At 37.5% G+C, this 15,492-nt stretch overlaps 1 protein-coding gene across 1 annotated transcript; it reads left to right on the plus strand.

Annotated features, from left to right (window-relative positions):
- The first annotated feature begins 5,129 nt into the window (after positions 1-5,129).
- LOC132169983 (G-type lectin S-receptor-like serine/threonine-protein kinase RKS1) lies at positions 5,130-11,667 on the plus strand. Its single transcript, XM_059580916.1, has 7 exons — positions 5,130-6,408; positions 6,547-6,684; positions 8,882-9,078; positions 10,357-10,567; positions 10,701-10,938; positions 11,064-11,214; positions 11,297-11,667. The coding sequence occupies exons 1-7, from the start codon at positions 5,130-5,132 to the stop codon at positions 11,600-11,602; spliced, it is 2,520 nt and encodes an 839-aa protein (XP_059436899.1). The 3' UTR covers positions 11,603-11,667.
- Positions 11,668-15,492: the final 3,825 nt, after the last annotated feature.

A 15,492-nucleotide genomic window follows, 5' to 3' on the forward strand; every position in this document is an offset into this window, starting at 1 on the left:
CTTTTGAGATGAACAAAATTTTGGCTCTGGTTATGCAAGGACATTCGACAAGCAGACCAATCAGTTACAGGTTGTAATCATCCTTAGAAACTAAAGTAACAAGATGAAGTGTTAGAACTACATTTTGTATTGATAGCCTCTTTATTTATATTTATAAAGAGGCTGTGAATGGTGAACAAGTAAACCTATACTAAATAAGAAAAGAGAATAAATTCTATAAGAAAATAGAATAAAGCATAATTTAGATAATGACCTTAATTATAATTTATTATCCTAATTAGAACAAGTAAACCTATACTAAACAATAACGATTTTTTTATTAAATGGGTTATGCAGATTGAGTCTGGTCGAGTCAGTTCAATTCGTTTATTTAAATGGGTTAAGTGTCAGGATTAAATGATCTAACCCGTTTAGCTAAAGGAATGGTGTTAAGATTGACTCTTAACGGATTGGCTAGTTAACCTATAATATTCAATCATATGGGTAGATGCATTTAATAATTGTTCTACTCAACCGAAATACTCAATCTTATGGGTAGATGCATTCAGTCATAAGGGACTTGGTCAAGGGGGCCGGGGTAGGGCCATGTTCATTGATTGGTTCATGATGAAACATATATAGTACATACACTACAAAAAAAAAATCAATTTTTGACGTGGCTACAATACACAATTTTTTGCCACGTCACTAATTATCAGTAAATATTTTTCTGACGTGGCAAAGTTGGCAGGTCAGTAATTAGTGACGTGGCAATATCTACACGTCAATAAATTCTGACGTGTTAGACATTGCCACGTCAATAAATTTTTTAGGATTTTAAAACTTTAAAAATTATATATTTTAGTGACATGTTAAATTTCAACACGTCAATAATTACTGACGTGTTAAATTACCACGCCAGAAATTTCTGATGTGGTATTTTTCCCTTATTCTTCATAATTCTTAAAACAATTTAGGATTTATAGAAAAATAAGTTATTTGCAAGTTTTTGTTCCCACCACACCACATTTCCACAAATTGGATTTTTTTTTTTTTGAAGCCTGCTACCTATGGTACAAACTGTACTCCTTTCTCTAAACGAAGCTGAAAAAATTCGTGGGCCTAACTCATCTCTTAAAACCGGTTCAATAAGAGAAGGTTGCCCACTCCTTATAAACATGCCCAGGGTCTTGTCCACAAGCAATGTAGGATTATTAATCAACACCTCCCCTTACGTGTAGACCAGTATTTTCTAGGTCCTTTCCATGGGGTAAGTAGTATGAGCCCCATTCATCTTGTCGTAGGCTCTGATACTATGAAAAAATCTGTGGGCCTAACTCATCGCATAAAACTAGTTCAATAAAAGAAGGTTGCCCACTCCTTATATAAACATGCCTAAGGTGTTGTCCACAAGCAATATGATATTATTCCTTAACATTTTCCCTCATGTGCAAGCCAATATTTTCGGGGTCCCTGTCACGGGATAAGTAGTGTGAACCTCATTCATTTGTGGTAGGCTCTGATACCATGAAGAAATTCATGGGCATAACTCATCTCATAAAACCGGTTTAATAAGAAATAGTTACCCACTCCTTATAAACATGCACAAGGTCTTGTCCACAAGTAATATATGATAATTCCTCAACAGAAGTCACCTCACCCACCAACCATCTCTTATCAATCTAACACCTCACCATCACCATGTAATTAATGTTTCCACCAACTCTACGGACTTTAACAATTCCCCATTCTCGGCCCTCTACTTCCATATTCATGCTGAACAAACACTGAAATCTCACAAACCAGCAACACTTCAAAAACTGCAAAAAGAGGCGAGGAAAGACGGAAAGATAAGGGTAAGCCAAGAAGAGAAAGAAGACAGGAAGAAAAAGCAGGAGGAGAAGGAAGAGGAAGAGTAGGGGCTAGGTCCTAAAAAAATTAGAAAACTGCCTTCTAATTTTTTTTTTTTCAAAATTTTTGTAGGCAGCCCGCCCCTATTTAGATTCGCCACTGCTTAGTTGGTCAGGATATTTTCGTAATTTAGAGTTTAATATATATATATATATATAATTGTGATTTTCCGTACGCGCCAAACACGGTAAAATGTTTTCCAAAAAATTATTTTTCAGGAAAATATTTTCCAACTGAAAGCATTTTACATCAAAACAAATAGAGCCTAAATAAGTTGTGCAAGTTGGGTTGGATCAACTTAACACAACATGCATGTTTATTATACAAGTTGTACGAGTTCATGTCAAAGTTGATGAAACTGGTCCATTTAAGTAAATGTGTCTGGTTTTAGTTAACCAATGTAATTTTATACTCATGCCTTGCTTGATACAATATAAATCCGACACACAAACACTAACTACCATCTAAATCTCCATTATGCTTGTATCCCAATATCAATGCCAAGTGGTGCCCTACATTATTACGTACACCTCACATAATTAACCATTGTATCATCGTCAAAAATAGACCCCATGCACATCCTTATGTATGTTGTTGACCAGTTGTGCCTAATGAAATACATTTTATGCAAAGTCCGTCTTCTTATGCAACTTTAGTTGAAAATCCAGGCCAAAGACTTGGTAATACTCAATCAAACACTATCAATGGGTGGTAGCCTGCAGGCTGCAGGGGCGGTTCCCAAGCCTTCTACAATTCTCTTTACTAAACATATATCAACTTGATTCAAAACTTGGACATTCAAATGGATGCAACTTCATTTTGACAAATGAATTTCCAAATATTCGTGTGATTCGGCTTAATATTACCACTAATTTTCCCTCACCCCACCCCTCTTAATTTGGTCAAAAAAAAAAAAAAAAAAGTCAGCAAATTTGGGGGGTTATAAAATGACATTCAAAATATGTTAAAAAATATTGATTAAATTTATCAAGTTTTATTAAGTTTTTTTTTTTTTAAAAAAATAATAATAATTGGTATTTTAATGTATGATCAGGATAGAAATATTAAGTTAATTTGAACTCTAACTTCACTTAATAGCCTCTCATTAAGTTCAATCTTTTAACCCTTAAAACCAAAACGTGAGGGGAGACCAAACTAAAAGGAAAGAACAAACAAAAGGCAAGTTATAAAGGTGGGTTTTTGCCACTCTTAATCCTAAAAGAAGAAAGGGAGGGGGAATTGTCGGGAATGCATCCAAACACTGAGTGGAAAGTAGCTCATTTAGCAACCTAGTATGCCAAAAATTGTCAAATCCAGAAACTTTAGAAGCGGTTTAAAAAGGAAAAGAAAAGAATTACTGTAGGCAGTCAACAATGATCGGAGCACACGGCCAGTCCGAGAAGAGGTGACCTTTATTAAGAACTAAAATAGTAAGAATGGAATCACCTTCAAGCAAGACGGAAGAGCAGCTATGGAACAAAGCCAGTCAAACACCAAAGAAAACAAAAGCTTCACCAAAGGAGGCATTCAAAGGTGGCGGCCTAAGAGCGGGGCTGCCACAATCTAGCCTTCATGGTTACTAAGAACAGCCGAGGCCACACTGAAGCGAGAACGCACTGCAACATCAAAATTAACTTTGAAAGACCCAATAGCTAGGAAGGGGAACCCATGAAGCTGGCAGGGAGGGCCAGGTTGAATTGCAAGCTTTTTTTTCAACAAATTTAATTTGGGGGTTAGGGCCCATGGCTGATGATGATGGCTTTCCTTGGTCCATCCATACATGAAGATGGAAGTGTTAGAAAACAAGCACAGCCATCACACCCTGTACCATAAACCCCATTTCATAATTGTCTGCCAATGCCCTATCTCATCTTTCTGATAAATGTTAGAGCACTTTCACTTCTATATTTTTAGATGCATACTTTCTAATGTGCTATTAAAAATTATCATTAAATCTAAAATTTAATAATAATTCATTCAAAATCTAATAGTAATTTTAGTATCACATTTAGGAATGTGGGAGTGGGAGTGGGAGTGGGACTGAGAGTTTGTAATATTTTTCCATCGTTTAATCAATTCACTAGAATCCTTTGCATTTCATTTGAATCTGATAGTATCTATTTAATTGTTAGGATTTATAGTTTGTGCATTGAACAATGTATATATGTCATATTATTTAAAAATTTTATAAGACATGTTAATATTGACTTCACTTATACCGTTAGATACTCAAACTTTAAATATTAGCTAAGAATGAATACTATAAATTTCATTTAAAATAGAAAAGATTTTTGTCCTTGATTCTAAGACCCCCATTTTCTTCTCTATGAAGATCGATCATGTTATGGGATGCAAAGGGCGAAGGTGGTAACTGAAAAATTGTTAGAAATAACACTTTTATCTCCTCGCTATTTCATTTTGCTAACATGATAGTGTCAATTAATCTTGGGATTGGACTGGTTGAAACATCAAGACTTTATTACCACTACCATTACATCACACTATTAGTAACGTGAAGGAATTCGCTAGGTCTCATGAAAATAAATATAACTAAATGCACATATTCTCTTAGATGACGATATACACTGACAGTTAACAACAAAATTGAACTAGTCATTCTATAATAAATATGGTCAATGTCTTGACTTATCTTTAGTCAATTAAGGACAAAGTTTTTTAAAATGCATATCTAAATCATATCTTTTTTTTATTATTATTTTTCTGAGCTAAATCACATCTTTTTTAAGAACAAGTATTTCTAAATCAAAAAAAATTTAAAAATATTTCTTACTCTAAAAATGGTTAAAATGTACTATTGAAAAAACTTAAATTAATGGAGACTTTTTTTGAAAAACTTTTTTTTTTTTAAAAGCTTTACTTCCTAACACAATTTTAAACATGTTCTAAGATTCTGAAGCGTACCGTGCACGATGGTCCGTGACTTGGGAAATACAAGGCCAACGACTCCTAAATAGCCACAGCTCTAATACATCTTGGCAAATTATTGTGTGTTGCTCACTTGATGTTTGATTAATTGGTTGTGTAATTTTTATCTTCTACATATATGTTGGTGTATGTTTTATTGTCAAGTGGGCTGGACCACATGTACAACGACATAACTGAAAGTCCACATGATACACGGATAGAAATTTCCTCCAAACTCTGTCGATATGTTAATCAACTTTTCTGTTCCAATCAACGGAGGGAGGCCAACTCCGAAAAGAAAAGAAAGTGCGAACATGGATGCTGAGAAATTGTTCAAGTCTTTGATTTTGTTCATTCTCTTCTTCTTCCCATTTTGCACGTCCATTGACACCTTGAAACCAAACCAATCCATCAAGGGTGGACAATATTTGATGTCCAAAGAAAAGAACTTCGCCTTAGGCTTCTTCAACCCAGGCAACTCTAGCTATTGGTATCTGGGTATTTGGTATTTTAAAGTGACAGTAAAAACTGTGGTGTGGGTTGCAAACAGGAACAATCCTATCAATGGCTCCTCTGGAGTTCTCTCAATCGACCAGTATGGAAACCTTGTCATCCGCAACGGTTCGAACCATCTTCTTTGGACTACAAATGTTTCTGTCCAAGGAACAACCTCCACCGTAGCTCAGCTTCAAGATTCAGGCAACCTTGTATTGGTCCAGGACAATAACATGATATGGCAGAGCTTTGACTATCCTACAGATACTTTGCTTAAAGGCATGAAGGTTGGGTTGAATTGGAGAACAGGGATGCACTGGTTCTTAACATCTTGGAAATCACAAGATGACCCTGGAGCTGGGGACTACGTCTATAGGCTAGATCCTGCTCGCTCTCCAGAGTTCTTCTTGTATAAGGGTTCGACCCCATTATGGCGGACTGGTCCATGGCCATGGCCCTCATCAGCAGCAGAAACAACCTCGTATGATTTTAAAATCAATTTTGTTTACAATCAAGATGAGATATCTTACTCCTACCTTTTTGATGACCCTTCAGTACTCATTACAAGATTAGTGGTGGACAGCTCTGGATTGTTCCGGCAACTTATGTGGATTGACGGTTATCATCAATGGAAGGAACTCTGGTCAGCGCCTAGATACCAGTGTGACAAGTATGGGCACTGTGGTAAGAATAGTATATGCAGTGCTGTGGATGACTTTAGTGATAGGTTCGAGTGTTCGTGTTTGCCAGGATGTGAACCCAAGTCTTCGAGGGATTGGCATCTCAGAAATGGTTCTGAAGGGTGTGTGAGGAAGCAGTTGGGGTTGTCGATGTGTCGGAATGGAGAAGGGTTTGTGAACGTGGGGCCTGTGAAGACTCCTGATTCACCAGACGCAGCTCAGCTGGACAGGAGTATGAGTGGCGCAGAGTGCCAGACGGGGTGCTTGAGGAATTGTTCTTGCACAGCTTTTATGAGCTTAAATGTTGATGGGAAGGGGATTGGTTGCTGGACATGGTATGGTGACTTGGTGGACATTGAAGGAGGGTATACAAAGGGAGGGTTTGATCTAATTGTTCGTGTGAATGCGAGTGAATTAGGTATCCTTCTTTGCTTGCTTAAAATTTCAGTAGTTTTCATTTGTCTTTTCACTTTCTGGATCATGGTTTACGTTTTTTCACTTCTTAATTAGATCAAGCCTTACTTTTTTTTCTTTTCTTTTTTCTTTTTCCCTTCAGCCAAGTATAAAAAGAACTCCAAAGGTTTTCTTGCCAAGAACCGGAAGCTGGTTATTGCAGTATTATCTGTTTCTGTTCTCTGGTTTCTGGGATCTTTACTAGCCTGTATATGGTTACTGAGGAGGAGGAAAACAAAAGGTAAATAAACTCGCTTCCTTGGTATTCAACATATGTATGTGTGTGTATTAGTGATCAATTACGAATTTCTAGTAAGCAATATTTTCCCAATTTGTTTTACAACAGAGAAGAGAAAAATGAACACTCGATCATGTAATTTTACTGGTACCAAAAGCTCTTTAGAGGGAAATCAGTTGGAGGGAAGTGATAGACATCCAGATGCACTTGTTTTTGATCTTATAAGCTCTATAGTTGTTGTCACTGACAATTTCTATTGTTACCGTGCACAATACTGATGAAAAATATAAAATCGAAAAGAGAGAATAAGAGAAAGAGTTGAAACACAGATTTAACGTGGTTTGTCAATGTGCACAATCGACTGTATTTTACTCTTAATGATTCAGAGTTACATCATAACATATATATATATATATATATATATATAGAAAAAACCCTAAACCCTACTTATACGGATGTATTAAGAAAATTCTCAAAATACCCTTGGTGTTAATATGAGCCACCAATTCTATCAATCTCCACCCTGGTTAGTATTTACCTTTTCCATGATAATCATTTGGATTCACCTGGAATTGATAGGTTTGGGGATGTCACCGCCTCTCTCTTCTCCTCTCTAGCACCTGGAGACATTTGTCAAGTCCAAGCAATGCTTGAACTAATCTACAGTAACATGCTTCGTCAACATGTCCGCTGCATTCTCAGAAATGTAAATCTTCTCAAGTAACAATTCACTTGTAGCAAACAATTCCCTGATCTTGTGAAACCTCACATCAATGTGCTTGATTCTCGCATGATACACCTGGTTCTTTGCTAAATAAATGGCACTCTAACTGTCACAATGCAACGAAACTTCACGTTGCTGAATATCCAGCTCCTTGACTAACCCTGTGAGCCACAAAGTTTCCTTTGTAGCTTCAGCCGCCGCCATGTACTCTGCCTTAGTCGTGGACATCACAACCGATGACTGGATCATAGACTTCCAACGTATGGGACCTCCTGCAAGAGTGAACACATAACCCGTGGTTGATATCTTGTTATTCAAGTCCCCTGCAAAATCTGCATCAACATATCCCACAATTGACAAATCACTCTTCTGTTTCACGAAAGTGATGTCATAGTCTGTAGTACCTTTCAAGTATTTCAAAATCCATTTAATTGCATCCCAGTGCTGTCTCCCCGAATTTGCTATGTACTTGCTCACCACACTCACTGCATGAGCCAAATCTGGCCTGGTACATATTATAGCAAACATCAGACACCCCACTGCACTGGCATATGGAAACTTAGACAGATCTTCAGTTTCTTCAACTGTCTTTGGATGCTGTGAGGTAGACAACTGGAAAGATTCGCCAAAGGTGTACTCACCGATTTCGCATTCTCCATGCTAAACCTTTCCAACACCTTCTTCACATAGTCGGCCTGAGATAGTCACAATCTCTTAGCATCTCTGTCCCTGCAAATCTCCATCCCTAGAATCTTCTTGGTTGGTTACACCCAAATTCTTCATGTCAAATTCTCTATTCAACAAAACCTTCAATTTATTGACCTCCACTATACTCTTAGTAGCAATAAGCATATCATCCATGTAGAGTAACAAAAAAATAAATGAGCCATCATCAAGGCTCCTCACATACACACAACAATCATACTCACATCTCCTATACCCAATTCTAATCATGTAGGAGTCAAACCACTTATATCAATGCCTTGGAGATTGCTTCAGCCCATAAAGTGACTGGCAATTGGGGTGGTGACCATACTTTTTACTTCATTTCTTTTTCTCCTATTTGCATCCAGGTTGATAAAGAGGAAGAGAAAAGGTAAACATATTTTTATAGTGATTTTTCTTTTTCTTTTATTTTATTATTATTATTATTTTATGAGAAGGAATATATTCCTTATCCTTTTTCTACCGGTGGTGGTTGCCACACTAATTGATAACTTTTAAAATTACTACATAAATATCACAAACTTAATGATAATTCTAAAAATCACCTTGTATTGTCCTCAAGAGGTAGCTCAATCGGCTGAGACTATGCCTAATAAAGCACAGGCCACTAGTTCGAATCCCTCTCCCCCCTCTTGTGCAGACATGTCAAAAAAAGAAAAAAAAAAAATTACCTTGTATTACTACTGTATATAATTGCTTTAAATTTTTTACAACGATGATTTGTAACGATGTGCTTGCATGATTGGACAGGGAGCAAAAGACAAGTCTCATTGTTTGATGATGCTACAAATGGCTCACAATCCTTTCTTCAAGATTCTACGAAGCTTGATGAAACTAGAAGAAAACCAAATGTGCAATTTTTCGATCTGAGCACCATAATTGCTGCCACAGATAATTTCTCCCCGTCTAAAAGGCTTGGACAAGGTGGTTTTGGCCCGGTCTATAAGGTTAGTTTCTTGCACACATTAAATGTAAATATTTACCCATATTACTTGAAAAACGCTTAACAGATAAACATCACACAATATCACAGTTTATGCGAAATTAACAGATATTTAAATCTAAGCAAACAATCACCAAAAACAAAAAAAAAAATCAAACACAATGATTTTTGTGACGAAGAGGAAACCTTTTAGAAGACAATCCAAAGATTACAGACACTATGAACACTTACAAACCGATGCAAGCCCTTGACACTGTAAGATCGACAAGTCTCCAACTCGTCTCCTCACACACAATCTTCTTCAACGTGATTCTCCTTTATCGGATCATTTCGATTGACTTCAATTAAGCACAATGAAACTAAAACAAAATTGTCTACGAGAAATAATCAGGCTCACAACAATTGAACACTCAGATATAGTCTCTCACGAATTCTAGGGTTCTAAAATTCATTCCTCTTCTATAAAGTTGTATTTATATCACATACAACACCCTAGACCTGGGCCCACTTAAAAACATGTTTTGGGCATAAAACTTATGAGCTGTCCGGACAGGGGAGCTTGCTGTCCGGACATGGTAGCATGCTTTCCGGACATGGGAGCTTGCTGCCCGGACAGGGGCCTTGCGAGCAAACAAAATAGGCATGCTGGAATTGGTGTTTGGACAGGCTGCTAGGCTGTCCGGACACCCACTACAGAGGGTGAAAATCAACAATCTGGAAATGCTACCGGCCTTGATCAACAGCTCTGATCGATATGTGTTTGTGGTCCGATTGAGCTGAAACTTTGTAGGGATGTTCATGACACATGAATACTCATTGTGAACGGTGGAGATTGGATTCTGAGCATTTTGTATTAGTGTTTGAGCCCTTGGACAGTAGCCACTGCATTTTGGAACCGAGTTAAGCCAACAAAAACTAACATTACTATTCCTATTTCACTACAAGTTGAGAAATGTTAGAGCGTCTATCTTGACCATTCTTTTATCCCTTTTCATACTTTTTTTTTAAAAAAAAAAAAAATTAGTAATTAGATTTGGGAGATATATGAGATATTTTATGGATACACAGAATTACAAAGGGATCGAGGCTTACACGCTGATGTGGCAAGAGCAATGTAGTTAAAAAAATTCACTCTCATATTCAACTAAGAAAAAATATTATTTATTCTTTCGACCATTTTCATATAATGAATGAATGAATGAATCTACCATTGAATTTGTGTGAGACCCATATAAATTCACAAATCTAATGATTTGTGAATTTGTCCCCATTATAATTGCAGGGTCAACTAGCCAATGGACAGGAAATAGCGGTGAAAACACTCTCAAGAAGTTCAAAACAGGGCACTGAAGAATTTAAGAACGAAGTTAAGCTAATAGCAAAACTCCAGCATAGGAATCTTGTGAGACTTTTTGGTTGTTGCATTCACAAAGAAGAGAAGATGTTGATGTATGAATACATGCCAAACAAAAGCCTTGACCTTTTCATCTTCGGTATGCATTCTCTTCAATCACAACTCATTTTCAACAATATTGATGGGAGAGCAAAATTTTATATTTTTTTGGCATGTAAGTACTATTTTCACTATGTATTATTGATGGGAGCTTAATTTCATGTTTTGGGTAGATGAAATAAGAAGGAAATTGTTAGACTGGAGAAAGCGATTTGACATTATTTCTGGAATTGCTCGAGGAGTCTTATATCTTCATCAAGATTCAGGGCTAAAAATCATCCACAGAGACCTAAAAGCAAGTAACGTTTTACTGGATTCGGTAATGAATCCAAAAATTTCAGATTTTGGGTTGGCTAGAATGTTTGGTGATGATCAAGAGGAAGCAAGTACAAGAAAAGTTGTTGGCACATAGTATCTCTCTCTCTCTCTCTCTCTCTCTCTCTCTCACACACACACACACACACATGGACCTACAATACTACTAAAAGCAAAACTTAGACGAGCATATTTTTTTTTGTTTTTTGGTGCAATTGCAGTGGATACATGTCTCCAGAGTATGCAATGGAAGGGTTATATTCTATGAAATCAGATGTCTTCAGCTACGGTGTCTTGACACTAGAGATAATCAGTGGCAAGAGAAACAATTATTATCACGTCGAAAGTCCCTCCCTAAATTTGATTGGATATGTAAGCAAAAGCCTAAATTTGATTGAACTTCACCCCAAGTGGCAATTACTCTAAAGATAAAAACTCTTAAAATTTATTGCAGGTATGGGACCTATGGATGGATGGCAAAGCCATGGATGTAGTCGATCCATCATTGGGTAAGGAATATCCTACTCATGAAGTTCTAAGATGCATTCAAATTGGGCTTTTATGTGTGCAAGAACAAGCCACAGATCGGCCAACCATGCTTGAAACTGTCTTCATGCTTGGAAATGAAACAATTGTTCCATCTCCTAACAAGCCAGCATTTATCAATAGAACCATAAATTCTGATATGGATTCCTCACGTTCTAAAGGACCACCTGCTTCCATAAATAAGCTGACCATCACCATGCCTGAAGGTCGTTAAACTTGAGTACAACTATTTGATCTCTAGATTTCTAAAAGTTGGTTTGTAAAACTATGAATGTTGAATAACATGATGCTTCTGAGTTCTATCATCCAAGTAAGCCTTATTTCTTTTGTTGGATTAATGACCGACATTGGCAGTCGATGACAAGTCAATTATTCAGTTTCTTTTAAAGAATAGAATTTCTTTTCGGACACCATGAGTTTTTTTTTTTTTTTAGTAAATGTAGAAACAATAAAAATGATTCACACTCATTAATACCATCCCATATGGGTATTTTTTTAGTAAGAAAAATGAAGGATATGGAAATTGGGTGGTGATGTAGCCTGGGAGAGAACTACAACCCTAACAACCCCATAATTTTAAAAATCTCTTCAATAATTATAAGTTGTTATAAAATAAATCCTCTAAAATTTTATTTTTACCCCTTAAAAAGTATATATATATATATAATTGTGATTTTCCGTACGGGCCAAACACTGTAAAATGTTTTCCAGAAAATTATTTTTCAGGAAAATATTTTCCAACTGAAAGCATTTTACGTCAAAACAAACAGAGCTAAATAGGTTATGCAAGTTGGGTCGGATCAACTTAACACAACATGCATGTTTCTTATACAAGTTGCACAAGTTCATGTCAAAGTTGATGAAACTGGTCCATTTAAGTAAATGTGTCCAGTTTTAGTTAACCCATATAATTTTATACTCATGCCTCGCTTGATACAATCTAAATCTGATACGCGAACACCAACTACCATCTAAATCTCCATTATGCTTGTATCCCAATATCAATACCAAGTGGTGCCCTACATTATTACACCCCACATAATTAACCATTGTATCATCGTCAAAAATAGACCCCATGCACATCCTTATATATGTTGTTGAATAGTTGTGCCTAGTGAAATACATTTTACGCAAAGTCCGTCTTCTTATAAAACTTTAGTTGAAAATCCAGGCCAAAGACATAGTAATACTCAATCAAACACTATCAATGGGTGGTAGCCTACAGGCTGCAGGGGTGGTTCCCAAGCCGTCTACAATTCTCTTTACTAAACATATATCAACTTGATTCAAAACTTGGACATTCAAATGGCTGCAACTTCATTTTGACAAACGAATTTCCAAATATTCATGTCATTCGGCTTAATATTACCAATAATTTTCCCTCACCCCACCCCTCTTAATTTGGTCAAAATAAATAAATAAATCAGCAAATTGGGAAGGGGGGGGGGGGGTTATAAAATGGCATTCAAAATATGTTAAGAACTATTGATTAAATTTATCAAGTTTTATTAAGTTCTTTTTTTTAAAAAAAGATATATATATATTGGTACTTTAACGTATGATCATGATAGAAATATTATTAAGTTAATTTGAACTCTAACTTCACTTTATACCCTACCATTTAACTTCAATCTTTCAAGTCTTAGATTACTTTTTGAATAACTGATAATTTAGCTTGTGATCAGAATAGAAATCTTAAATTTGTGCTCTAACTTCACTTGATACCGTCTCATTAAATTCAATCTTTTAAGTCTCAGGTTACTTATGGAAGGGACGTTACAGCCAAAACGTGAGGGGAGAAAGAACTAAAAATCTAATTTTGAGAGACTTTAGCAACCCAGTGTGCCAAAAATTGTCAAATCCAGAGACTTGAGAATCGGTTTAAAAAGGAAAAGAAAAGAACTACTGTCGGCAGTCAACAATGATTGGAGTACAGGGCCAATCCGAGAAGAGGTGACCTTTATTAAGAGCTAAAATGGTGAGAATGGAATCACCTTCAAGCAAGACGGAAGAGTAGCTATGGAACAAAGCCAATCAAGTACCAGAGAGGGAAACAGAAGCTTCACCAAAAGAGGCATTCAAACGCGGCGACCTAAGAGCGGGGCTACCACAATCTAGCCTTTGTGGTTACTAAGAACAGCCAAGGCCACAGTACTGAAGCGAGAACGCACTGCAACATCAAAATTAACTTTGAAAGACCCAATAGGAAGGGGAACCCAAGAAGCCGGAGGGGATGGCTAGGTTGAATTGCAAGTTTTTTTCCAACAAATTTAATTTGGGGGTTAGGGCCCATGGCTGATGATGATGGCTTTCCTTGGTCCATCCATACATGAAGAGGGAAGTGTTAGAAAACAAGCACAGTCATCACACCCCGTACCATCAACCCCATTTCATAATTGTCTTCCAATGCCCTATCTCATCTTTCTGATAAATGTTAGAGCACTTTCACTTCTATATTTTTAGATGCATACTTTCTAATGCGCTGTTAAAAATTATCATTAAATCTAAAATTTAATAATAATTCATTCAAAATCTAATAGTAATTTTAGGCTCCGTTTACTTCGATGTAATATGGTTTCCGTCAGAAAATATTTTCAGGGAAGCCATTTTCCCTGAAAATGTTTTCTGTTGAAAACATTTTACGGCATCTACCACACACACGAAAAATAATTTTTAATAATTTTTTTTTAATATTTTATATATATATATATATATTTTCCAGCAAGGTCCTTGTTGGGACTTGCATGGGACTTGTTTGGGACCCCACAGGGACATGCCCGGGACTCCGCCGGGACTTGACGAGGACTTGTCCGGGACCTCAATTGGGCTTGTCCAAGACCTGCCCAGGACTTGACCGGGAGTTGATTGGGACCTAACTGGGACCCCAACGGGCCTTGACCGGGACCCGGGACTTGATCGGGACCCCGCCGAGACTTGACCAAGACCTGCCCGGGACCTGCTCTTGACTTGACCGGAACCCACCCAAGACCCCGCCTGGACCCGCTCAAGACTTGACCGGGACTTGAACGGGACCTAACTGGGACCCACCTGGGACCCCTCCAGGACTTGACCGGGACCCGCCCAGGACCTTGTCTAGACCCAGGACTTGATCGGGACCCCGCCAAGACTTGACCAGGACCCGTCCGGGACTTGACTAGGATCTGCCTCGGACCCCGTTGGGATTTGATTGGGACCCGCCCGGGACCCGGGACTTGACTGGGACCCCACCGGGACTAGGGGTGGGTATCGGTCAAAACGATTCGGTTTTGGCTCTTATCGGTTATTAACCAAAAATTTTCAGTTAAACGGTTTCTTAATCGATACCAGGTCGATAAGGATTTTAACCGAAATTATCGGCTACAATGGTGCACGGTTAAACCGGTTAACCCGTTCTAAATCTCACTTTTTTCACTTTTCTCCACTTCCCTAACCTCCAAGCACCAAAAAGCAAAAACTTTTACCTGAATTGAATCTTCGATGCTAAAAGAGAGATCTGTGACTGTGAGAGCAGATGTTGTGAGAGCTAGAAAGAGAAAAAAAAAATTGGGGAAGAAACCCATTCTTCTGTTATGGTGAGAAGGAAAACTAGAGAAGAAAGAAAAAGAAAAATGAGGAAGAAACTACAAAGATCTGTAAGTGAAAGACAACTGCGTCCCTGCGTGGGAGGAGAAAAAAACAAAAGAAAGAAAAGAAAAGAAATATGTGGCGTAAGGCGTGGGAATTGGGAAAAGAAAAGAAATGACTAAGTGGGGAGTGTGTGAGTAGGACTGTCGGCCAACTGGGAAAGAAAAGAGAGAAAAGAAAAGAAAAAAATAGCCACTGTAGCAGCTCGACCCCATGACCAGAAGGTTAAGAGCCTTGTGCTAGTGCCTTACCAACTGAACAAGACTAACTTTGTTAATAGCCTTCCCCCATATCGGTTAAAACGATTAAAGGATAACAAATGGTTAACCGGACCAAACCGGACCAATAAGAATTTCGGTACAAAATTTTTAATCGATAAGAATATCGGTTAAATGGTTACGGTTAATATCGGGTCAGTCAAAACCAGTAGACGGGTGGTAATTGGTAACCGATTAATCTGCCCACCCTTAGCTGGGACTT

This window comes from Corylus avellana, chromosome ca2 (genome assembly GCF_901000735.1).
Source record: "Corylus avellana chromosome ca2, CavTom2PMs-1.0".
In the NCBI taxonomy this organism is placed as follows: Eukaryota; Viridiplantae; Streptophyta; class Magnoliopsida; order Fagales; family Betulaceae; genus Corylus; species Corylus avellana.

Coding starts and splice junctions, on each gene's coding strand:
- LOC132169983 (XM_059580916.1), top strand. CDS start 5,130: ATGGATGCTGAGAAATTGTTCAAGTCTTTGATTTTGTTCATTCTCTTC. Junction 9,079..10,356: donor GTTTTGGCCCGGTCTATAAG/GTTAGTTTCTTG, acceptor TTATAATTGCAG/GGTCAACTAGCCAATGGACA. Junction 10,939..11,063: donor AGAAAAGTTGTTGGCACATA/GTATCTCTCTCT, acceptor GTGCAATTGCAG/TGGATACATGTCTCCAGAGT.